The sequence below is a fragment of the Strix uralensis genome, chromosome 13 (assembly GCF_047716275.1).
Source record: "Strix uralensis isolate ZFMK-TIS-50842 chromosome 13, bStrUra1, whole genome shotgun sequence".
Lineage (NCBI taxonomy): Eukaryota > Metazoa > Chordata > Aves > Strigiformes > Strigidae > Strix > Strix uralensis.
Window position 1 is genome coordinate 13302207 of NC_133984.1, and position 26872 is coordinate 13329078.

General features: G+C 38.3%; 1 protein-coding gene across 1 annotated transcript in view; it reads right to left on the reverse strand.

Moving 5' to 3' along the window:
• C13H8orf48 (chromosome 13 C8orf48 homolog) overlaps window positions 1-24614 on the reverse strand; it is a 40731-nt gene extending 16117 nt beyond the window's left edge. Inside the window, exons 1-8 of the mRNA XM_074882347.1 lie at window positions 24504-24614; window positions 24218-24409; window positions 21882-22030; window positions 21248-21256; window positions 19377-19636; window positions 12536-12768; window positions 9930-10082; window positions 8752-8836 (exon numbers count right to left, since the gene is read on the reverse strand). Of these exons, the coding sequence (XP_074738448.1) occupies window positions 8752-8836; window positions 9930-10082; window positions 12536-12768; window positions 19377-19636; window positions 21248-21256; window positions 21882-22030; window positions 24218-24409; window positions 24504-24614 (1192 nt within the window). The remainder of the gene's footprint in view (window positions 1-8751; window positions 8837-9929; window positions 10083-12535; window positions 12769-19376; window positions 19637-21247; window positions 21257-21881; window positions 22031-24217; window positions 24410-24503) is intronic.
• Between the last annotated feature and the right edge of the window lie 2258 nt (window positions 24615-26872).

Consider the following 26872-nt stretch of genomic DNA (forward strand, 5'->3'; position numbering starts at 1 on the left):
CATCACGCCCCCTGCCCCTTTCAGGTCCACATTTGCCCTAGCCTTTCTTTTGCTGCAGATATACCTATAGAAGCTCTTCCTGTTGCATTTATGTTCCTAGCAAGACTCATCTCCCAATGGGCTCTGGCTTTCCAAACCCCATCCCTGCATGAACAGACAGTGTTACACTATTCCTCCTGGGTCACCTGTCCCTGCTTCTACCTTCTGTATGCTTCCATTTTATGTTTGATGAGCTCCTCGTTCATCCATGTGGACCTCCTGCCACCATCACTTGATTTCCTGCACATTGGGATAGACTGTTCCTGAATTTGGAAGAGGCGATCCTTGGAAATCAACCAGATCTCCTGGACCCCTCTTCTCTCTAAGTGTCCTACATGAGAGTCTTTCAAGCAGGTCCCTGAAGAGGCCAAGGTCTGGTCTCCTGAACTTCCATGGCAGCACACTGGTTGTGTGAGCCATGTCTGTAATTCCAGTGAAATCATCACTTTGCAACTTCATGAAGACCTCTAATTCCTCCTCTTGCTTCTTCTCCACACTCTGTGCATTAGTGTACAGGCACTTCAGGTCGACATCCAGTCATGTTGATTGCCAGGAAAAACCAAGAGCTTCTGCCATAAAGCTTTCTTCTTGTCACTTGCTTATTTCTGTGCAGACACTTGAGGTGGACTCCCTTCAGCCATGTTTTGCAATTTCTGAGGTTTCTCTCATCCACATCACCCTGCACCCTTTGCTTGCCAACCTGGTTCACCAATACATCCACAAGCAACATGAAGACACATTCTTTGTCCCCAAGAAGCTTAAAAGCGAGGCAGACTAGAAAGTGGTGGTAGTACTGCCGTATCACCCACAGACACCAAGTGGCCACAGTCACTCAGAAGTCTGCAGCAGAGCCACAAACAGAAGGCTCAGATATTGTTTTGAAGGGGAGGGATTTGTCCATAAAAGCAGCCACCTTCTCCCAAAATGCAGCTGAAGCACAAGCAGTACTTTGCAGACTTAAGATTTTAAAAGCATTCCTGTTTTGGTTTTGAAAATACACATACCTCAACTGATGGTGAAGTGGAGTTACAAATAACATCCACTCACCTTCTTGGAACAGTACCATACAGTACCAGATGCCTAATGATTTTATATCTTTGATATTTTATATTCCCCATAGGAATCTGATAGCTGTGGATACAGATGAGATGAAATACAGGTTCAGGCAAGTATGACAAGATCTGATTTTCACTAGTGCCGAGACATTCCACCCGCCTGGACTTTCATGTGGGTGGTGGACACTTAGCTACTCCATAAATCAGAAAGGCATTTCTCAGTTTCTTAAGTTCTTTTACTGCAGTTTCTTTCTTTAGGCTACTTGAGAAAGATGTTGACTACACAGCTAAGTAGCACTAAAACATTCTATTGTCATAACCTCCTGATATACGACTTGCCAGTAGTGCAACATGTAGACATTCATCAAAGATGTGGTATGTTGCACTTGTTCCCTTACGTGAAATGAACTTTCAATCAGTTTTACAAACACTTTTTTTTTTTTGTCTTAAACTATAGTAAAATCTGGCTTTTAAACTTTCTTTAAAAATCAACATTTATTTCTGACTATGTGAACATATTGTTCCAAACTGGCAAGAACTGCTCATTTACATCTTTTAACATCAACAGAATGCTAATCTATAGTAAACAGTCTTTATTACAAACAAGAACGTGCTGTTAATTAGTAAGAGAGACCCTCGGTTCTTTGCTAGCCTGAGTGGGATGAACCACAGATTTCTATAAAGAGGATGAATTGGAATTGCATCCTATCAAACAGAGCATCTCCAAACAGTTATGCTGTAAGATCTCTGAAACCTAATTTTGGCCTCAAAGCATTTGGGAGTAGGGTGGAGGGGGTTCAGTGCAATCTGTTATTTGAAATAAATAGCTCTGAAAGTGCTTACAGCTCCTCAGAGTAAAATATCCTGGGGCCAAATCCTAGTGTCCTGAGTGGAAGCAGAAATCAGCCCTGTTCCTCATCAGATTTAACTCTAAAATGAAATTTGGAACAGGGGAGGGAAGAGGGAGGGCAGACCAGCTCTTCATCTTCTCCAGACCTGCTCTTAACTTCAGAACTGATCAGATGAGTAAATTTTTTAGGATTTGTCACACACAGCATGTATCAAAGCCAAATGACTTAAATGTATTTTAAATTCTATCAGAATTATGAAAGAGTAAGGTTTTGAAATTCTAGATTACAGCTCACTGCCTTTAGGGGAGATCACCTCTTAAATAATCCTGTGTCATTTTTCACCCAGGTCATTTTTCCAGATTCCAGATTTGCAATCAGTGAGGACATCTCCTAAACTCCAGTATAAAGAGGACAAAAACCCCAAATCAAAATCCTCTCCAGACAAGCCAAGTCTGAGAGAAAATATCAAAGAAGAGGGGAAAATAAAAACCCTTCATTAACATGAGAGCTCCTGCTTCATAGCTGATTTTGTTAATGCCTACGATGTTAGCAAAACTAAGCCTGCCCCTCAGTAAAAAAATATGCCTTTGATTTCACTCTCTTTTGGGAATATTTGGGGGAAGAAAAACTGTCACTGAAAAAATTCATAAGATATAAACTACACTTGTTGCAGTGCTTGTTTTTCTTTTAAGCCTGAGGATAAGCCCTGCCACCGCAATGTTACTGGAAAATTGATTCGATTTTCTTCAATTATCTCTTCAAGAAAACAAAGAATCACAAACTGGCAGTCAGCTAAAGCAGCTTTCCCCTGCCCCTTGATAAAGAAGACAACAGTGCACACACGTTTCTGACTTACACAACTTCGGATATAGATGACCTGTGCTGTAAACTTTGTGACACACACTGTTATTCCTACGCTCCCTGGCTTCATAAACAAGCAAAGCTTCTGAGCCCCATCTATGCCCGGAGAACCCGAGGAGAAAACTGTCTTACGAATGACACAGGTGACAAGGGAATCATAGTTCTTGCTTCTTCAGAAATTTTGACCGAGTGAGAACAACTACTGAATCCCAAATGAGGCCCAAGTTCAAAGAAGTTCCTGTACCTGCACTTTTGGCCTCAACAGACTATGAAAACTTTGCTAAACTAAACACAACAAGAGACACTGAAACTAAGCAGCTAGAGGGGTCCCTCTCATCCACTATTGCACTGATAATAGTGCTGATTATTATTTTCTCTTTGATAATGACATCCCTAGTAACCTACTGTTTTCACAAGTGGAAACTGAGAGGTAAAAAACTGCAGAAAGCACAAGAGGAGTATCAGAAAGACCACGAAAAGAGCATTTTTCAAAGCACGCCTGGACTTGTTTCATAAAAAAAAAAAAAAAAAAAAGATCCACCATGAAATACTCTTGCATTACCTGAAAATGAAAAGAATAGCAACTGTGAAATTTCCAAGCAAATATATCCTTGTTTTATCTCATTTATAAGAGTTAGCAGTTTGGAGATTTCCTACAGCTTTATTATACATATATATATTTATATATTTAGTCTCATTTGTGCAAAGTAAAACCAACGCAATCATGTATTTTTAATCTCTATTGTATTACTAAACAGTAAAATTTAGATCTGTTGCTTGCACTCTTTCAAATAACCACTGGCCTGTGGAAGGCAAAAGGTCAGATTTTGGTTACTGCAAAGCAACACAGCTCATAAAAATCAGTGGAGTTGTGTTGTCTTGCACTGATCTAATCATCTGGCTGAAGACTTTGCAATCCAATTGGAGTCATCAGAGTAAATCAGATTCACAGCTACTCAGCAGTAGCAGCCTGGTCCTGAAAGCCTGTGGCTGAAGAACTCTTCATGTCTTCAGCAACAGTTCCATGCAGAGAGCAGGCAGGACCAAGCCCTAAATTCATTAGCATGTGGTAAGTCAGTATTTCTTTCACATAAGGTTCAGTGCCGAGAGGTGCTAGTGGCATTCCAACCATAAGTGGATTAAGGACATCCAACGTTAGTGGAACCTAACTTACCAAGGAAAGAGCAAGCCTAATGCACTTTTTTAACTAGGCTTGTAATTATTTTTAAACCAACCATACAATGGTGTGTTTCTATTTTCATAGCCTGTAATATTATGTCACAGAAAAATGACAGATCTATTGTGAGTAGTATATATAAGTAATATTTTCTAACAAAGTGATGGATGTAATATTAATATACGTAATTGTTTTAAAAAGTACAAAATATGTAAAATTACAAACAAAAACCCTGCTCAAGTATATAGCTTGCTTGCAATTACCATTAATGCTGTATGTATTTTTAAACAAGCTATAATACTGTGATGATGCTGTAAACTTACTTCTGTAGGCAAAAAAATGTTCTATTTAAAAATGTCAAGACGAAGGATGTAAATGTTCTTAAAGCGCTATCAACTAAAAATATGAATTTTCACAGAATATTCTAAAGGATTCTGTTACATGTTACAGATATATTTTACAAACGTATTTATGGATTATACACACTAGTCTATGTGAGAACAAACAGTACTATTTTATTACAAAATAAATGAATAAATAAGCAGTGAATATCCATGCCCAGAAGCTGGAAACTGTTTTTTTAAGGTACCCCGATCAATTCTATAGGTAATTTGAAGAGATAAAAGGACCTAGTACCTTAGTAACAAAAGGTATACACTGCCCATCCTTTCCCAGAATACCCCCATACAGATCATGCTGCTGTCAGTGAAGAAAAAGGAACACTTAGCTAGTTGCATAAAAACAATGCAAATGTAGTATTCATAAGATTAACATATGTATTCACAAAATTAAAAGACATTTTTTAAACACAGTGGCATTTAGAATACCAACTCTGTTGCAGGCAGTAACAATTTGCACATAGTATCTAGGTTAGCTCTTATTGAGTGGAGACAATAAAGAGTCATTCTCTGAAAATCATATTGAATGGTAATAAAATTACAATTTGAAGAATGCAAGTATATTTCAAATGCTTTAAAAATACATAGCTGGAAGCACTCCATCTCTTGCTGGACTATGTATGTATAATTTGAAATCACTGCACTAAAAGCCACAATTCAGGTTTTTACTGAAGAAGAATCTGGGCGCTGTGTCAGCTAACAATTTCACAGGGAAACACGATCCCTTCCAGCAGCAAAACCTTGTCCTCAGTGCCACCAGTTTAAAATTTTTGTCAATCTCCCAATATGAATAAATGGGTTCAGCTCCTCTTCTTGGAAGCTGATCAAACTGGCTATATGGTTAAAAAAAAAAAAGGGGGGGGGGGGATAACTGAATAACTGACTCTTGCCACATAACAAAACCATGACTGGGAGATGGATTTATGAAAAGGCAGTGGCCCCAAGGGGGCCTGAAGCATATCAGTTTTTAGTATAGCTTCAGAGAAAAGATTCAAGATTAATGTAAGGACTAGTGGAACAGTAGGACCTTGCTCAAGCAGGGGGTTGGACTAGATGACCTGCAGAGGTGCCTTCCAACCTCCACCATTCCGTGACTACATATTTCACAAGTAGTGGACATCAGTATTTAAGTGTGTTTATCTTTGTTCCCAGTTCATATCCAGGCAAGTTTATTGCACTAAGACTTCATTCCCATTCAAACACATGCTAGTAGCCTATTGTGAATTAGATGGAAGTTTATCCTAGAGGAGAAATGAATATAAAGTCCCATGGCCCAACAGATGGTTAGAAACAAGACTAAGGAATGACTAAGCCTGGAAGTCAGGTTAATTTTTTGTTTTTTTTAAAGAGAGAAAGCTAGGGCAAATGAAAGTGGAAATTACATTGCTGCAGTGCACAAGAAAGTGATCTTAATGATAATTTGAGGAATGTAATTTTATCCAAAGGGTCAGTTAAAGTATAACATCACAAAACCAGTTATATCAACATACACAGAATATAAAACAATGTATATATGAAAAACCCTTCTGTATTTGTACAAAGTTTAGAGCAATAAACTCTACTACATCACAAATCATTCAGAAGATCAAATAATGCAACTATGTGTAGCATGAAAGTGAGAAAGCAAAAGCTCCAAAGTACTTTTAATAGGCAGATTGATTTGTTTCAGTACTACAGCTGCTTACCACATGAATCACCCTTGATCCAACTCGCTCCTTTTATGCCCCAGCAAGCACAAACAAGGGAGCAGATGAATAAATATTTCTTGATCATAGTTTTAGAGTGTTTCTTTGGATCAAAAGAAAAAAAATCTACTGCTGAGGATGGGGTGCGGAGTGGGGGGGGGGGTGTGTGTGTGTGTGTGTCCTGTGAGGGGGGTGTTCTGTGAGGGGGAAAAAGGAAGAGACATTATCTACTTTTTTTTTTCCCCAACATCCTCCATGTCAGAATTTTTGGATCTCTAGTACCAAACACTGCTGGATTATTAAATAAATTATTTAAAGACTCAGATCATTCATTCCATTGTACATCCCTAATAGCTGCTACAAGAAAGCAGAAGACAAACACTCAGATCTCAGAGTCATTCTTGATAAAAAAAATGAAAGAACTGGAGTAAACAGTAGGAACACACATGCAACAAACATAAGTAAAATATGCTTTTAGAGGCTCTATCTGAATTGTCTTTATAACATTTATGCAAATAAACAAGAACTGTATAGCCACTGTGCTGTGCAAGTATGAATACTATTTTACAGACAAATATTGTCAGATGCCTAACCCAAATAGCTTATAGTTCAATGTATTTACATAAAGGCTTGACAAGAGTTGCAAAGAAATATTCCACTATTTCTAGAAAGCATCTATGCACTGAAAGCAAAAAATATCAAAATGTCTTCTTTTGCTCATAAAAATAATCAATCTATATTTAGAGTCCTGGAACTCACTTTCTGTGTTTTTTGTAAGGGCTGAAAGCTGTGTTCATTGGCAATAACAACAAAATTACATTTTCAAAGGATTCAATTCCTGATCACCACTTCTATATCTGACAGCCTTTATGAGACTTCACATGGAGTAACAGGCATCCTTTGCCTAGTGTTAGGCAGATTGCTAGAGACTTCGAAAGACTCGAGAGAAACAGTGAGTGTAGTCCAAAGCAAGTAATGAATAGAGATAGAGTATCCATAAAGAAAAGGTCTGTAAGATTGGAAGGTAGGAGATTTAAGGGATTTAAACATTTCTAAGGATTACAGAGTAATGGGAAGCTACATAACCTGCAGTGACAACTCAAAAGTTAAAGCCAAGTTTAGGGGAATATTTTCGATGGACTTTTAAACCTGCTGTTTACAAGAAACAAGAATAAACTGCCAATGAAGCAGTGAGAACAGTCAGCTTTGAACAACTTAGGGCTGCATTATCTTTTCACTTGGGGCTTGACCTACTCAGGGTCAACTCCCAGTGAAATCATTCAAGGTCGGTTTTAAGCATCAAAAAGCAGATATTCGCTAACATAGGTGAGCCTATCTACCTGTATATCCTAGCATTTCTTTTCAGGTTTTCCACTGATTTGTGGGAAGTGAAAACAAGAGGCTAAACAGCCCTCAAGCACTCTTATAAACAATATATAGCTTACAAAAGAAAATAATGACATGGATGTAAAATACAAAACCAACTTCAACAATACATATTCTTGTCCCAAAATGGGAAAATAAAATGCAACACTAAGATTTAATCATATTTGCTTTGTAACAAAAACTCAGTAAGAGTTCATAGATAATGTTATTCCTTCAAGATTTCCACAGCCTTTAGAGATCTAAATGCACAGAGGTCAGGAAACTGGATCCTGATGAGAGTTAGTAACTTTATGACTCACACAAGTCCAACGGCCACAAGATCGCTGCAGGAGCAATGCAGTGAGCTCTTGCTGTCAGCAATAATCAGAAAGGTGGGCTGTATTTGTGCCCACAGATCAGCATACATCTTTTGAGACCACAACGAGGATGATTTCCCTGCCTAACTCACTGAGATCCCCAGCCATTTTATTTGGCTGTGTACTGAATACCAATCTTTCACCCAGATATATTCCCTGAAAGATAGTGACTTTGTCATCTTGAAAAATCACAGAAAATTACAACAAATTCCAAAATATATTCAAAAAATGGTCAAAAATATTATTTGGCATCTTATTCCAATTTTAATCTATGTTATTTTTTCTCTTGCTAGACACCTATCCCATACAGGTTCTGTTTAATTTATTATCATTTCTTGTCCTGTTGGCATCCTCAGTTTTGCTGATTAATTTCTGTTATAGTCTCACTATTTCAGTTCTATAAATACCCCATTTCATTTTACTCCTTTCTATAGTTACTCTGCAACCTTCTTTTCCTCCTCCACCTGGGGTTCTCACTTTCAATTTAACATGAGACAGTGGGCAAAGATTGAGCTGAAATCCAGTAATTATACCTCCCTGCCCAAAAAATGGAATCATTTATTTTTCTTATGGATGGAAGCATCTGTGAGCTGCTCTGAAATCCCACAAGCAATCCCACAAAAAACAATACTTATTACTTGTCAGATTAATAATAGAAAGTGTTGGCTTCCATAATTTGAAAAATATATATAGTTGGATTACAATATATTGCAACACTTGCATTTAGGAAGAATAAAGGGTTGACTCATAACCCAGACGCCAGCATGCTGGGCGTATCTGGTTCCACCTGCAAGAATATTAAACCACCACCCAATTCATCACTGACAAAACAAGTTATATCCACAATCGCTGACATTCAGTATGTGACTGCCTGCAGAAGACTCTCCCAGTTCTTTATGTCCTTGAGTTATGTTTACTACTTTCAGACTTTACATTTTCTGACCTTTCAGCCTTTGCCATAAGTTCATGGGATTCTCTGAAGGTTTGGGAAAGCTTCTGAGTGCTTCTCCTATATGTGTAAGCACATCCTGAAATAAAAAGGAAACATGGAAATTACTCATCCTGCCATTTTTCATGTCCTGTATCACAGGTCTACCATGGACAGCTACATCCAGTCCCTCAAAAGCAACCAGGTAGGCAGCAGTCATCAGCAAACTTTGCTGGATTTTTAAAGCATCCTGTTAAAAAACTTTGTTGAACAGTGTGGCTAATGATCTGCCCCATAAAGCAGCTTGCTTTCTTAAGAAGGTGAAGGAAAAAGCAGCTAGCCTTTTCAGGGAAGCTGGGAGAAAAACAAGAAGAAAAAGTGAAGCCTCACTTGAGACTGAAGTTCACAAATCTTGGGTATTGAGTGAATGAGAGTCAAAAATCTGGAGACTGGCATTATCAGGTAAAAAAAGAACATGTGGTACAGAGCAGAAATTCCCACCCTGCTCACAAACACAGAAAGCTAGATCTTGAGGCTTTAGGAAGCATTACTTATTCATTGCTCAGAAACAATCAGCTTTCAATCCGACTCCCTTTCAAAAAGTGAGAGAAGAGTTCTTCCTTCAGGAGGAAAATCATCCTGAGGAACAGTCACAGAAGACCCAAGGAATTCTGCAAGTTTCAGCTTACACTGCCTACCATCCGTTCCAGAGGTATTTCTTAACAATAAAGCTCGAATCTTTGTGATAACAGACACAGACAGAAGACAGTTCTTCCAAGAAGAAATCTCAATGTATCTAAAAAGCCTTATACTCCATAACATGTTGCAGTGTCCTATTCCAAGACTCCTACACCAATGGATGAGTAAGGAAGACTAGTATGGGCATAGTTACTTGCTATCACATCATTTTGTTATTTACCATTTTGTCTTGGACAGCCCATCAGAAACCAAACTGTGCAGAAGTCCCGGGAAAGACCTTCAGCTTATATAAATCAGGCAAGCTCAAGTGACTTGATGGGTATGTTAGTTCCAAGCATTTTATTAATGATATGGAGCCAAATTCTATTTTGACTTGCATTCAGGTCAATCTGATCTCATTGTCATAAATCAGGGGGAAATCTGGCTTACAGATTCTTCAGTTACACTATATATAAAATGTACCACAACTTTTTTTTTTAACAACATTTGCTTACTCTGGAGTAAATCTGTTCTTCCAACTTCTCTTGGATTAAAGCACTTTCCATTAGAATCTTCTTTTGTCTGAGAAAGGTAATCTTGGCTAGCTCTGCTTTCTTATTCTGACAGTCAGGGCATACTGAAGATTCATGGACTTGAGCTTCTTTCACCTGAAAAATGAGACTTTGATGTAATGAGCAATGTCTGTCCTATCAAGATGGCCACTCCATTAAGAACAATCAATAAAAATACAGATATAGATACTGCCTAAAGACAAAAATTTGCTTTTGTAGGCAGTTGTAAATTCTTTTATAATCTTTGTCACAGTATCATCTTGATGAGCCTGTCTGAATGCTTTCACACTAAATATATTTGTTCTTCCCCAGGTATTACCCCTTCCAGCACTGATAATTTAAAAAACCCCTAAGTTATCTACTTGTATCTCAGAGCCATAGCACTGTTCTGTAATATACTATTTCTTCTTCTAACAGGCAGTTTCCCTGATGTTTGAGGTTGCATGGACATTAATGACTTCTTCCACAGAAACTATAACGGTCAAAAAAACTGAAGTCATGTGACTGCCAAGCAACACATCGGTGACCAGCCAAAACCAACTGTGAGGATACAGTTATAATGGCAAAAAAATTGTTTTAATTAGCATAACTCATTTGACCCTGGGTGGATGCTCAGTACAATTTTGCCGATGTAAATCTATATGTGTTTTGCTAGTGTTACATATGTTCAGAGCATCACCAGCCATTAGTTACTCTTGCTTAATGAGTACCTGATGTTTCAGGAAGCCAGCCTGTGCATGCTAACCAGTCTTCCACAATAGCAAATACACTAATTCTTGAAGGCTCGATTAAGTTAAATTAACGTGTTTTACTTCACATTTCAAATACTTGATCATCACAACTCAGTAACAGCAATTCATTAATCAGCAATAATTCCACCATGCTTGTCTGTAATGAAGCTATAGGAACAGCAGTGTTCCTATGCTAACAGTATATGTAAGGCCTTAAATATCAACCATAGATGTTATGATTACCTTACAAATTTTAAGATGTAAATAAACTCTGAAGCAATTAGCTCCAATATCTATACATAGCTCTGAGTCAGAATACAAACAAAATTCTAGTTTTCTTTGTAAGATAAACAGCACTACTCATTAATTCCTATGTTAGTTTATCCACCCTGAAATCTTAAGTGTATTTAATAGCATTATACAAATCCTACTATTTGTGCATTTATGAAATATCAATAATTTTATCTGATTTAATTTATACACATTCCATCTGGTTACACAAATGCAGTAAGTTGCTACAAAAGCAGTGGAATCAATCCTAGGTAGTTATGTCTCAAGCCTCCCTGTCTTCTTTCTTGATTTCTTTGCCTCTGCACAAAAATGGTACTACATGGAGGTAAAGATAGAAGCAAATAGACATAGCAAAGTTACTTTTCTTAGAAAATGTATTTGCCTTACAACATGGTAATAAAGAGGCAGTAAAAATTCTACAAAATTTGGATGGTGGGTTGGTTAAGATTAATACAATGAAAGAATGCAGACTGCTGAAATTTCAAAACAATTTAAACAGGAAGCCTCAAATGATCATCATGCCGGAACTGACTTTAAAAGTGTTACCCCCTGCTCACCTGGCACAGGGTCTGCAGAGGAATACTTTATCAGTTATTATGCTATACAGCAATAAATTAAAGCCAGCAAATGTGATAGAGATAAAACAAAATCGATGACTGGAATTACTATTCAAAGCTCATTTTTTGTTTTATCAAGATATACTTTCCCAGGTGCAGACATTTTGTACCAATCTCAAACAAATTATAGACATTTGCCAAGGCCCAGATTTATGGGTAAAAGCATCTATAGGTAATGGTCACTACTCAAATCCACATAACCACATATTCAAATCCATCTGCAAGCACAAAGCCAGAATTCAAGTATCATTGCCTCAAAAATACACCAATCTTGAGACTCTCAGATGCAGAGCCGAAAGGAGGAGCTGTGTCAGAACACCTGTTCTGTGGTGCGAAGAAAACCACTGGGCTGGTGAAAAAGAAGAGTACTTCCAATTGTGCAAAGATGATACAGATGCTTCTTAATAAAGTCACCAAGATTCTATTGGACATGCTTTAATTCTTAATATTACCTAATCTCTGAGAAAGCTGGGGAGGTTTTGCCTTTGGAATACTTTTAATACTGGACTCACAAAGACTCCACAATCAAATAATACACAGAATACTTCTATAAATAACAGGTGCAAACACAACCAGAAAACAAGGGTTTTTTCTTCAGTTGATCTAGGGCTTATTGTGAACTGCAATAACTGACTAACCCAGCCTCACAATTACACAAATCATGATTTCATCACCAGACAATATTTTACAATGATATGATTATTTACTAGCAACAGTTCTGCAGTAGTGTCTAACAAAAAGATGAGAAGTTAAATCTTGAGATATCAAGCAAAAATCTCTTTCAGAGGCCTGAGCATGGCATCAATAAGGTCTGGCTGATTTGATCCTTATATTACAGCTTTTTTTTCCCCAGTGGTTCTCCCAAAAGCACAGGCAAAAATCTTTTTTTTTTTTTTCTTCCTTGCAGTACCTGTTTAACAGTCTCTCTGATGTTTTTCAGGTGGATTGTGTTCACTAGCCGATCAGGAACAATGCAGTTCAAGTCACTTGTCTTCGCTTTCTTTGCTGTGAATCCATGCTGCAGCCTTCTTGACTTGCAACCATTTGCCTGCTTAGAGATCAGCTGCTGACGCATCTTGCTTATCTTAACGGTGCAAAAAGACCGGAGAGCATCCAGTTCTCCATCTAATAATTCAGTAATTTCTGTGAGGCATAAATCAACAAAACAAAAGTGTCAATTACCGTATCAGGGAAAGAGAAGAATTACTGGTCTTATATCTGTGTGATTTTGTATTATCTATTTAAGAAAAAAACAAACCCAATGTCAAGCCTAGAGGCAATGACTGTAATAAGAGCAGTGCAGAATTTAAATAAAAATCCGGATGATAACTGCAGGAACTTGCACAATAAATGTCTCCATGAATAGTCTCCAAAGAGGGGAGGGGATAAGAACCCTAAAGAATTAGACTATTTGATGATACAGCACAAATATATTAGTAAAGCAAGTACTTAAATACTATGACATTAAATAAACTGAGTTTCAATAACTGCCTAATACAGATTTAGCTTCTTCCTATCTGAAACTGCAACTTGCTAAACCAAAATGAATTAACACTTAAGGAGAGCTACTCATCTAGAAACTAAGGAGTAATTCCTAAGACACTGAAAAATTAGAGGCAGTGTCTATTTCTAACTCTGGAAAACAAATATATTTTACAGCCTATAATTAGGCTTTTTTTTTTTTTTTAGGAAATGCAATTATATTAGAAAATACCTTCCTCTGAAATTTCAATGACCATTTCCTAAATTCTTTATATGATGTTTAAACAGTATCTTTCACTCTTTTATCTGTTCTTATCCTTCCCAGTGGCATGTAATAATAAATAAAAACTGAGAGATTAGACTTCAGATGGGCAGGTAAAGATGGATTTACAACTTCATTCAGTTGCTTTGTGGGACATTTTCCACAGGCTTAAACATAGTCAATCAATACAGTATTTCAAGAGCATCAGCATGTAATGATGCTGTGTAATACTACACGGCCTGAAGAGCTACCACTGTTTTCAACTATTTAATCAGGGAAGAGTACCTCTCTACCTTTATTACACAGATTTTGCTTTTACGCAACTACTGAAGCCCAACTAAACACTAATGTTTAAACACTAAACTAAATGTGTGTAATTAAAGGAGAAATGAGGAGAAAATGAAACATTACAGTAAGCATTACTAGAAGTCTTGTGAACACCTTTGCACATAGCTAGTGCTAACACAAAAAAAAGTCAAGACAACTGATAATGACTACAGAGGTAAGGTAGGGTCAGTTTGTTTTAACTCAGAGTATTCAGAAACAAATTATAATGCCCATTTAGCTGGAAAGTATGATTATATCATTTAAACAATCATCCATATTGCCTGATTCAGTAATTTTCAGTGATTAAATTCAGTTTTACTTTTTCTAGACAGGCACTGCGTATTTCACTGCATAGCTCAGGGTGCTTGTCTGACTACTAGTGGATTGACATTCCAGTCCTATGGGGTACCTTGGCATTACCACAATACAAATTCTTAAAACACTGAACAATATGAACGTAAAACTTCACCTAAATATCCTGCGATTAATTTAATCTCAAATACACAAGATAGAGCTGTGGAATTTTGCAAGAAAACTCAGTATCTCTTCAGAAATGCAATCTGTGTAAAAAATAAGTGGATCTATAGTTAAGACTAAGCAAAGCAGTAATCAGTGAGCTTTGCTTTAGACAGCAAGGAAGAGATGTGATTTAAGTGCAACTACCACAGTTCAGAATCAAGCATCATAAAGCAACTTATGCCTCCTTAGAAGATGAGGTATCAAACTGACTTAGGACAAAGACATAGTGATAGTTTACAGACAGATGAATAAGAATTAACAAAACTTTAAAATATAATTGAATGAAAAGCTTTTCTTGGGTAGGATCATAAACATCTCAGTGGAAACTACCATTTCAGTCATCAGGTTATTTTCCTTACAATTGCAATGTAGAATTCCTGTAAAACAGTGTAAATCATGGGCCACACTGGGTTTGATTGCACTAATAAAACAGTGGCATATTCATTATGTTGCCCATAGAATGAATAAAAAGATTTAAAAGTTATTACTGTGGGGGGAAAAAAAACCCTAGAAGCATTTACATATACTAAGTTGAGTACCCAAATGCATAAGTAAAACACATGGGGTCTGCTAAATATTTTGTGACAATTTAATACCAGCCTAATTAATTCACTTAAGTTTCTCATGACATATAGAAACGCATTTTAATTAAGAATTGGTTTCTAATAGTGCATGAATGTGTGCTGCCCTACACCCACCCATTTGCTCATTTACACCTACAGACATTAGAAGAAACACTAGCAAAGAGAACAGCAATTTTTAAACTTGACTGCACAACCAATTTCAAAAAGTTACTTGTTTGATATTCATCCACGTTCAACAGTAAATAAGCTAAGAATAAAAATTATCAAAGATCAAGGACTATAATTTTACTGAAACAAGAACAAAAAAAAGGATGAGAAACATCAGCACACAGGTAAATTCTGAAAAGTTAGTCTTTTAACTGCACAATGACACTTTCAGACTTTCTTCCAGGTATACGAGGTTCACCTGTCATTCAGCTCAAAGAAAAGAGATGCATACAAGAGGATCTATGCACCTGCTTTGGTGGATGGTTTTATTTCTTGTGTCTTTCACATATTCCCTCCATTCCATCTTTGAACTAGACATGCTCGAACGCTCAATCTCCATTTGTGGTGGCAGACTTAAATGTCACTGCACGTCTGTCTACAGAGAATCCCTGCCAGTGCCAATTACTGTTCCAGAAGTACATTTTGCTGATGCTTGGTTGCCCCGAATCCTGTATTCCCACATCCTCTTCACTGGAGAGGAATAAGGCAGGAACAGGTGACAAGAGCAACAAAGCCAGACACTAGAACAGACATCAAGTCAGAGTCATGTATCGCACAGCAGTAAGGTCACGAAGCACATAATATTTAGAAAGTAAAACACAACAAACTGGACCACGAAGCTGCTCTCATTACAGAAGCACTCAGCATGTACCAATGGAGATAAGCTAATCTCCATGTCTACACTCTAAACTCTGCTATGTGGCTTATAACTAAGCGACCTGCATAGATTTTGCTTTCTGTGTGCAACTACATCTTTAAGAATGACATTTTAAATCCATAGGAGTGAAGAGACAGAAATAAAGAAAATCTTTATTGAGTTTCCTTTTCCTTTGATGTCTAACTTTGATTTAATAGGAAAATAGGCAGGCATTTTGTTGTTGTTATACTCTACTAATACTCTATTTTAAGAAGAAAAATATGTAAAACATTTAAAGGGGAGATAACTGTGAAAGGCAGTAACTGATAACTACTCTTCAGAAAGATTTTAACTCCACATCTCAAGATAACATTTTCATAATTATCTAAATTGCATTTGTACAATTGAGTGCAGCAGCTCAGATTAACATGCTGACAGTCCAATCAGCAAACATAGTTTGAAAGATTTGTCAGATAACACAGAACTGATATAAACAGTCTGAATTCTCTTGCAGAATCCATGTTTTTCGGAAGAAACTCATTCTTTCCCAGTTCCATAAAGGCATTAATGAACTCGATGAACTTTCTTTACAAGCAGGTGTTTCCATTTAGATGTTTCTGGTTGGAATTTCCCCATCTAGCCTACATTCATACTATTTTACTACAGAATCAGAAGAAAAGTCTGGAATCTCAGGGCCTAACTAGGTCTGCAGGAATCCCACAACCTGCACGTGTTATCAAGCAGTAAGCTTTGGTGCTGAAAAGCTCAGGAATAAGAAAGCAACAGTATAGACTGGATACCTGCTCCCTTCTCCAAACACAGCAGTAGGATGTTTTCTAAATTCTCATAAATAAGACTACTACTGTGTTTAATAAATACTCTTAATAAACTACTGTGACTATTTGGTAAGTCAATAATTAGACGCTTGGACATATGAAAATTTGTTCACAAAGTGAATATAATAAACTAGATCTACTCAGAAATACTCTGGGCAAGCTGGAAAAAATCTGATGCAGAAAAAGAAACTCATACTTCCCTCAGTGCACACATGTCTACACGCACATGGCAGCACCTTTCACCTTAGCAACACAAACCACAGGTATTTATTTGCCTGTATCTACACTGGCCTTTTTTACTTTTAGATTTCCCATCGTTGACACCACTGTCATAATAACAATAATGGTTAAATTGGTAATATTGACTGAACTGTATTTCAGCCACAAAAACTGATGCTGCTCAAACATTGCTATGCTCCTAAATAACATACATTAACAACTAAAGCTCTCTCACTTTTGCCAGCAATAGTGCAGTGGTAACACTGCAGAAAAATAGAGGAGCAAAACGTTTAATGTAGACACATTACAAAGGTGAGAACAAATTTCTGAATACAGTACAAATCAGAGCATTAAAAAACCCCACTTGAACTTTCAGATACATCTAAGTTGAAGAATGGCAGTTTCCTGCAGTAAATTTTAAAGATGGCTAACAGTAGAATAATCTATACAGAATTGGGAACTTACAGTCATTTTATGATGCATTTGTCTAATAACAGCTAGTTGCTACAACACTGGGTAAGTAGCCAGAGAAAAGGAAGACAGAAAGACAGCTATGACAAAAATTTTTCCCTTCTCTTGTGGCCAGCATCTAGGTTTTTCTTCTTTCAGTCCACAAAGACAACTATGAAAAACAACATTTCAGAGCATTCCCATATGCAAACCTCGATTTTTTCCCCCCACATTTAACCCTATCAGTAGTAATATAATAAAAAGAATTTTTGTTTTATTACCTGAAGATAAATTCAAAAGTACCACAGATGCTCAGTGCATATATCATTCATTTTGCTGAATTTCCAGAGGGGAGTAACTGTGTAGCAACCTAGTTCTAGGTGAGCTCAGCTTCTATTATATTTTAAAAAATAAATCTCCAAGTTGATAAAATAATAAGAGGCTTGGGGGCTACTGAGTACTGAATTAATAAGTCAAAGAGAAGAAGGCATTTATAGATGTCAGTATACAAAAGTTGCTGTGCTTATTTTGTTTGTATGTTAATACTCTGCCAAAAAAAAATGTAGTACATGGCTAAGTATAATTGATGCTGATGAATTTGGGGATAACTTGTCACTCACATGACAGCATACTGTGTTTGCATGGAAGAAGCATAAGCATGAACCTTATGTTGTGCTCTTCTTATTGACAGTGGTTGGAAGCACTGTTAACGATGTACCTATAAAGTACTTAGCTGCTGACAAGCGACAGGACAGGCAGACAGAAGACAATGCTTCACTTCATACATCAGCGCAAGCTAATAAAACAGAACTTGCTACTCAAGACTGAGTGACCACTCTGACTCTCCTTGTCCATCAAAGTCCATAAACCAAAGGCAAAAGCCCCTTGTGCAGAACTACAAAAATCTGAAATTGATTAAGAGGATAAAATCTTCCCAAGTGTAACTTTCAGGGGAAAGCTCTCCAGAGATGGGAAGCTTCCTCAATGTTATACTGTTGTTTATCATTCATTCAGTGAATCTGAACTCATCAGGTCTTTTTCAATTTCTCTGTGAATCAAATTGTCACAAGATTCTGATGTATTTTAGGAAGACTATCTCAGAGCAGCTCACCAGGAGAAGCCTTTCTACTACAGATGAGATGATCTACATTAACTGTCTTCTCACTTGACTACGTGGCAGTCTTGGAAAACCAGTTATAGAAAGATAAATGCTGAGATGAGTCAGGAATTCATAACACTGACTCACCAGTTGTGAATGAGCTACGAAATTAGGAATAGCCTAAAAATTATCTTAGGTCATGTTTCCCTATGATATACGGGCAGTTTGAGGACGCTTGCATGCAAATGCAATGCCACGAAGCATCTAGGCAAGAAGATCAACCTGGTCAGTCAGTCTTACAGGTGACCTACAGAACTTCTGAGTTTGTCCACTTTTCATATACATACAGACTGAGGAAGATTCCCCTTCTGCTTCAATTATTTTTTGCTCAACTACAGCTTTCTTGCTCTTTTTTTAATTAAAAATAGTATCTCTGACCCACTTTTTAGAAAGACTTAAGCAGGACTTGCATCCCACCATCTGCTCTCACAGTTGCTTGCATAACCAGTACATGCAAACAGCATCCTTCCTTCCTCCCTTCCCCTCTCCTCCTCCATACACCACATCATTGTGTTGGTTAAGGCTGCTCCATTGTTCTTGCCAAAATTGGTGCCCTGCTGCCTCCCTCAGCTTGGGAAAGGAACTAAAACATGGCAAACAAGTAATTCAGTAATTAACACAGCTGATCAAGAGGGGGAAAAACATTTCACACAACAAATTCGGAAGTCGTGTTTATTTTGGAAGGGAAAAAACCCCACTCCTAGGACCTGTGCAGCTGGAGGGAAAGAGGGAAAAACTAAAGAGTCCAGTAAAATTTTGAGGATTGCAGATAAATTTAAAATGTGGATACTTTTTTTTAATGTATTTATCCAGATCTTGTGGTAATGCATCGCTAGGATAACGTCACTATGTCAGGAGCATCAAAGCCATGTGTGTTATGGGAGACAAACTGTTTTCCTAGAAAGCATAAAAGAGAAACTTCATACTTAATGACCTGGCTAATTAAGCCAGGCTAATTACCTGGCCTAACTTTAATAGCTTGTATATAAAATTTAAGTTTAGTTAAAAGTTTACATCCCCTTTCAAAAGAAACAAGAATTATAACCTCTATTAAAGTTACTGAACTCACCAGCATGAGTTTTGATGACAGATTTGTCTTGCTTAATGCCAGCTACTTTATTTTTTAGATCAATCCATTTTCCTACGACATCTCTTCCTATAGCCACAGAATCTGCTACTTCAGACTGCTCATCTATAATGAAAAAAGGTAGCTTTGAACATACGTTGTAAAGAAAGCAGGACTGCAGAAAAACAAAGTGGAAGGCAAATAATCCTCCAGCTGAACATGAGTTTTCCCTGTTGAGGAAAAAGAAACCCCAAGCCACAGGACTACACAGATGATATCAGCGATTTCAGGAGGAAATGCTGAGCAAGCTTCTGTCTCACAAAGCGTCTCATACTGCTCATTGCTAATCACCCCACTCAATGACAATATAGGATACACTGAGAAAAACTGAGACTACTGCTTAGAGCATGTTGACACATTCAATTTTATCTGTAATGTTAACTTAACGTCAATCTACTTTCTCCCTCATTCAGCCCCATCACTTAATTTCAGCCCTGCATAGGCTCTTCATTTGTGGCAGTACAAGTACTCTTGGGAGCTCAGGTGAACTGTCTCAAGGTATTGATCCAAGTGAAAAATAATGTGGGACAGGGGAAATAAAAAAAAAAATCTGTATCAGCTCCCTGTTCTCCAGCTTGTTCCAATACAACTTCAGTTCTGCAGAAACTGAGGAAACAGCAAAGATGTGAAAGCGAATAGCTGGGAAAAAGACAAAAGACTTGAGAGGTCTGAAAAGTCACTGCCGCTGACAGCAAGATGCAGATGGCATGGTCCCAGTTCAAAACACTGAGCATACTCGAGAAGCACCCGACTTCTCTATTTTTCAGGGTACTAACAGCAAGTTCAGTGCGCTTATACAAGGAAATAGTATGTCCCTATGGGGACACCAGCATGACAGGTTTTCTATAGTTTTTATTATTTATATATGCTGTTCTTGGTAAGATATATACCATGGAAAGTGATCAATTTCCCACAACATTTTCCTAAGAATTATTCCCTAGCTTCTCATTTAACTGGTAGTATTCAGAAGACTCCATAATTTTATGAAACATTAACCTTGTAAAGATAAAAAATGGTAACAGTTATTAAAAAAACCTCTACACACACAGCAAGGATACCTCCTACCTTGTACTCTTTGATGACAGAAGGATTTCAACAGTTAGACATGGAATAATTTTTAAAAAACCTGTTATACCTCCAGAAAAAAAAAGGTCTATTAAAACCTATCACTTGTAAAAAAAAAAAAAAAAAAAAAATTAAGCAAAACTTTGAAATCTATTAGACGCTGTTTAAATATATCAATGTAGCATGAACTGACTCCAAGGCAATGGTCATCTCTTTATTCAGATATTTGAAGCACTGATACGTAATGCTATATTCTGTGCTATGATAAACAGGGTTTACAATCATGTACATTTACATATCTGACAGCAAATTTTATCCTGCACTGTTGGGATTTCATGCTTAAACTGTATTTTAAAAGGATTCCTAATGATAATGGTGCTTGTTATTACTGCAGAGTGAAAAAAAAAAACCAACACACAGGAAGTGTTGGATGGATGAGGGACAGGAGGAACATCTCTACTAGACTTGTCTGTAGTAGGAAAAGAAACATATTGCCAATTTTAAAGTATAGACAAGGTTAATTATATGGTATATGCCAGCTGATCAAGTTGAGCTGAGTAGAAACGGTTTAAAAGAGTAACAGCTAAATAGATGGTAAAATGTATCTTAAATCTACACTACTTTTAAAAATGTATTAAAAGTGTGGTAGCTAATCTTTAAAACTATTATATTTATATATGTTGACAAGCTCCAAAACTAAAAAGAAATTTAAAAAAATAGTAATCTCTTCAAGTACTCACACTACTTACCAGACCAAACTTGGAGAAAAGGAGAATGTAGAAAAATGACAAAGAACCCCACAGAGACAGAAGAAAACCTAACAAGACATTAAGGCAGTTTGTCCTGCTGCCTGCTGCTCTATCACTCATCTGATGTAGCTTTAAGGTACTAGCTAGCCCTCTTCAGTATTTCAAGTCCTGAAACTTTCCCTGTGCCCCTCAGAAAAATTATTTTACAGCCCAACTACTTTTCATACATGGTAACTCAGTCAAGATACCCTAAAGATTTTTTTTCAACGTGCCAACAGAATTTCAACATCACATGGTTACTAAGGAAGGGTTTTCATGGCCAAATCACACCCTTCTGCATGTAGCTGTCAGCAAATCCTAAGAGTGCAAAACACAGATCTAGTCACCATACTGAGGTTCTGTTGCTTTGCACAGAAAGAACACTGTACACAATTCCTACATTTTTATTTTTGCTGATTCAAGTCTCCACTGCACTGATTCAAAGCTGTGAAAGTCGGGTCTCAAGCATGGTAAGCTCTGCATACCTACATGATTTTGGCCTGCCAACCATAGCATGTTTTCCAACCTATCTGACACAGCACACCCTTCGAAATCCTCTGTGGAACAATACAATTTAGATGGTTCACTCTCTTACTGCCAGAAATCTTCTTCCTCCTCACTGAAGGACTCAAAGGTATTTTTTGCAGAGTCCAAACCAGAGCTACCATAACTCTGGCTCAATTCCATCCACCACTTTTCATAGTTACCAGAGCTATCTGCTGAGGCAGTCGTCATGGTGAAGCACTGCAAATAAAAACAAAAGCATATAACAGATTCAATTATACAGGAAGAATGACTGGATTACTTATAGCAATGGGGGACATATGGAGGACTATTACAACTCAGCTCAGACCCAATTTAGCTACCACAACAGGTGGATGAAATAAGTACTTAATCAGCACATTGGATCAAGGCAACACCCTTCAAAGCACTAGTGCTGATCAAAGGAGCTCACATTAAGATCTGCTGGTAAACCCTCAGTAACAATTATCACTGAACATTTGCAATGAATTCTGCGCAGCCTTCCTTTCAAAGTTGTAGTGAATTACAGTGACACTTGTATAAAACCATTCATGAAAACAAAAAAATAATTTAAAACTGGTATTTTTTTGCCTTCAGATTATGAAGCCTCTTCACCACTCAGAATGCAAAACTTCCTTGTTCTGCTTAGATTTTGTCTAGAAAATAAAAAACAAAATAAGCATCAGCCAGCTGATGCTCTCAAATGAGGAGTCATGCTCCTAATGTGAAAAAGAGAAATAACGTTTTCCAGATTCAAGCTCTAGGAACAAAACAGACCTCAGATAGTTACCCATCATGTAACAGATTTATTTTAAAGCTTGGTTCTTACTTATTTTACCCTTTTTTATTGGAATGATGCAATACCCCTTCTTCCTTTGAATTTAACGACCCAAACAATTTTGTCCTGAAAAATTTTGCTCCAATTTCTTCCCTACTCTATAAAGTAAGGAGAGTAAATGTATGAGCAACATCCCTCTGGAAAGATGCTTGCAGCAGTCATGGCTCCTTCATCAGAAAGATAGGAACCCCAATGTGATAACAGTAGGTAGACAAAGGCACTTTCTGTCATGCCTGAAATTCAGGTATGCCACTGCACTTGGTGTTTGTTACTGGGGTTTAGGTAACTTCGTTTTAAAGGTGCTGACTTTAGCATATTCTGTAGGGAAATGGCCATGCTGCCTGTTTGACATGCCACATTACTGCCAAAGTCTTTCTGTGCACTGTGTAAAGACCCTGTGCCCCTAAACCAAATTCAGGACTTCTTTCCTGAGGCTAGACTTCTAAAACTAATCTGTAGTGTCAAATTTCTAGGTCCAAACGTTTTCTTTTTGTTTTAACATGGTCCCCAAAATTAAAGAATTGTTCTGATCTAAACGTTAAGTTTTAATAAACACCAAGTAACTCTTTTGTTCATTACACCACCACCGATTCAGGCTGGAGACTGGTTATTAAGATCTGATCTACTTATCAGAAAAACAATAGGAATTGCAAACAGAGAATCAATTAGTTCTTCAGCCCACAGCTGACCTAAGAAGTTGCAGCTGCACAAGCAGCACATGGATGGTTAAGGAGAAGATGAATTTCATCAAATAACATGACTGGCTGAACTAGAAATGCTTCATAGTATCAGATATGACTGATAGTAGCCAATTTTCACAGTGAAAAATATGTATTTGTTACAAATCGGCAGATAAATAACTTAGAAGCCATCAGTTATTTATAAACAGCAATTAAAACGTTTACAGACAACGTTAAAGTTGCATCTGCTATCATACGGCTTTTATTCCTCACAAGGCTGAGGTAATATCTACCTTAACAGATGGGCAGAAGGCAAGTTTTGTGCTTCAGAAAGGTTTCTGAAAAAGAAGTCACAGAACTGTTTGAGTTTCTTTCCTAAGAATCACTTTGTCTTACAGACATGGTGACAAAACCTTCCCTCACCACCGAGAAGAGCCTGCTGTGATATGTCACTGAAAATGGGAAATGCATTAGAAGAAAACCTGAGGGAAGGAAGCCCTGTCTGCTCAGCAGGTAAAAATGTGATTGCAACACACCACACTCGTCAAAAACCTACATTCCACCAAGTAACAGTCAAGAAACTCTTCACTGTGCCCTTTCTAGCTAAAAGCCAAAGGCCACAGAGGTGGGTGTTGGTTTGTGGTTTGCTAGGGGTTTTTTTCAGTTTCACAATCCTGCATTTCCAGGCCAAAACCATGAATTTTTCAGAACTATTTAACATATATTTTAATTGACAAATTCCCTGTTAGAAAACCCTAAGGTGACCCAGGCGCTTAGGCTATCTTTTACCACTCCACTAGCACCGACATCAGGCCCTCCTCGATCCCAGGGACGAGCCCCCCCGGCCCATTCACTCGCTCCGCTGTGGCCGAAGCAGGGAACTTGTCGCACCGAAGGGACCCACACCCGCGTCAGGCCTCCCTCTGAGGCCCCGCTGGCAGCCGGCACCTTCCCCTGCAGGCCAGCCTTCCCTCCAGGCACAAGCGGGCTCTCAGACGGCCGCCGCCTCTCCACACGCCGCCGCCAGAGCCGGGGCTCCTCGCCGAGGCCCCTCGGCAGCCCGCCGCACCCCCCGCCCCACCACTGGAAGGGGCCCCGGGGCGTTGGGGTACGAGCGCCGAGCGGCGCTGAGGGGGCCGAGGCCCCGCTGCCCACCCTCACGCTCCCCGCGACTCACCCCAGGCCCCGGCGCCCTCACGGTTCCCTTCGCGCGCGGCTCCGCCCCGTCTCCCCGCGGGGGGCGGCAGCCGCTGAGGGGCCGCGGGCGGTGTGAGGGCCTTCCCGCCATCTTCCGCACGTCCTCCCCGCCCCTCAGGCAGCCGAGGACAGAGATAACCTTTCTTTAAACTACTTCTTGCTTTCCAGTAGTTGTTCGTTTTCTATGAAAAACGCGGGCTCGGGGTGCCGGCCGCGGCAGGCAGCGCGTCGTGGCGGGACACACGCCCTGGCGCGGGCGAGGGTGGTGGCAAGGCCGGGCCCTCGGCTCGGGGTGCCAGGGGCTTGGTGGGCAGCCTGGTGCCTACCTGTTTCTGCTAGGGGTAGTGTAGCTACAGCCTTGGAGGCGACACTGTCATGGGAATAAGGTGCAAGAAGTTTGTATTGCAGGGGATGAAATCTACCTGTAGCTCGAGGTCCAATTTCGATAGGTACGTCATGATAAAAGCAGCTCTTCTGTATACTGGGACCTTGGTTTAATATTGCTATTTCAGGTTAGCTAATAACACTTTTTTCTTTTCAGGGATGTAATTTTTTTTATCAAGAAAGCTTATTCTTCAGTTCTGGGATGCATAGCGTCTTGTCTGTCACATGTAAGTCACTGAGCTATTTTATGCCTAAGCACCTCATGCTGTATTTGGACTGATTTGCCAAGGCCTCAGCTTGGCTGAGATCTTTAGGACAGAGATACTGTCTTCCATGTGTGATTAAGTGCTGCACATGATGTTAGCAGCTCAAGTGATCTTGTTTCTCTTGAAAGAGAGACCTCTGTGCTACAACTATACCTGTATATTATAGTTGTGTATATATATACACATATGTATAACTATACCTATAACATAAAGAAAGTTTGGCCAGCTTAATGAGATAGATCCACAGTGTTGCAGAAGAGTAAATGCATTGATGAAGTGGAGTGTAAAGCAAAGTGGAATAAACAGGTCTGCCTACATATTGTGCAAATATTTCAAGATTCAGTCATTCAGTGCTTTCTGTAGAGAGTGGACTGCTTGGTGCTGGCCATTTCCATTTTCATCTAGTTTGCTACAAGAAATTAAAATAATTTATACATGATAAACATTTCTTTTATCCACCATACAAATTATAGTAGTGATCAGAGAGGTGTGCAACTGCGAATCGAAGGGGCAGTTATCCATACGACAGGAAGGGGGAGTCAGCTGAATGCCAATGAGACTTGGGCTGTCAACACTATGGAGGGAATAAAATGTAATTAAGAAAGTATATGCCATTTAGATCAGCAAAATGCATTGTGTACTAACCCTCTCCAACCCAAAGATTCACCTTTCATTGATGGCTCTATGTTGTATTTTCCTTCTCAAGAAAGTAATGATGCAAACAAGCTAGCAAGCACCCAATCTGAACAAGATCAGTATCTGGAAGAATCTAAGAGGTAGGCTGACAGTTTTCATGCTCAGGGTTATAAACGATGGTGAAATAGGGTTGGGAGAAACATTAGCTTTTCTTTAAAATTCAAATCAAGATACACAGAGAATAACATGGAACAACTGAGAATAACACAGATCCTCACAGTTCCCACTAAATACCTCCCTGGCAGCTTGATACTTCATTATTTATCATCATCCACTTTTTTTATGGTAACAGTTGACATTAGATTATTACTGACCTGGTATTTGAATTTATTCCATAGAGGTTAAAGACTTTGTAGTTTCATGTTCTTGGTCCTTTTTAAAATTCATAATTTTAGAGCATGGAAAATATATTGTTCTATCAAGTTTATTTCTCTGACATTTGTTCAGTGGAAAATGTGATCCTAATGTTAAAGGCTTTTGGTTTGAAGCCCAGGATACAGATAATTCTTTTCACTGGTCTTCCCTAAAACATGTCATTTTATCACTGTGGTTCCCTTTGTTGGTGTCTAGGAAGTTAATATGTTGAATGGCATAATTATTTAAACCAGTATTTGTTTTTGAAGGATTTGTGGGTGATAATAGATGGCTCAACCCAGTTGTGTCAGAAGGTATTAAGATTTCCATCTGCTAATGTCATGGAGTTGGTCCTATATGGAGCCATAAATACTATTGTGTGAGAAGCAGTGACAGGTTTTACTCCAGCTCATCTCTTTATCATATGTTATATTAAATTTAAACACAAATGTTGAATTCCTTTGTGTGGGTAAATGCTTTTTGATGTTTCCTTCTATTAAAGTTCTAATAGCCCTTTTAACCAGAGGGCTGCATAAGAATTCATACTTGCTAGGTATGTTTCTCAAATAATCATAATCTCATTAATGTTGCCAGCAGAACTAATTGGGCTGTCACAATGAGGTTCAGTACCCAGTTGGAGAATTATGGT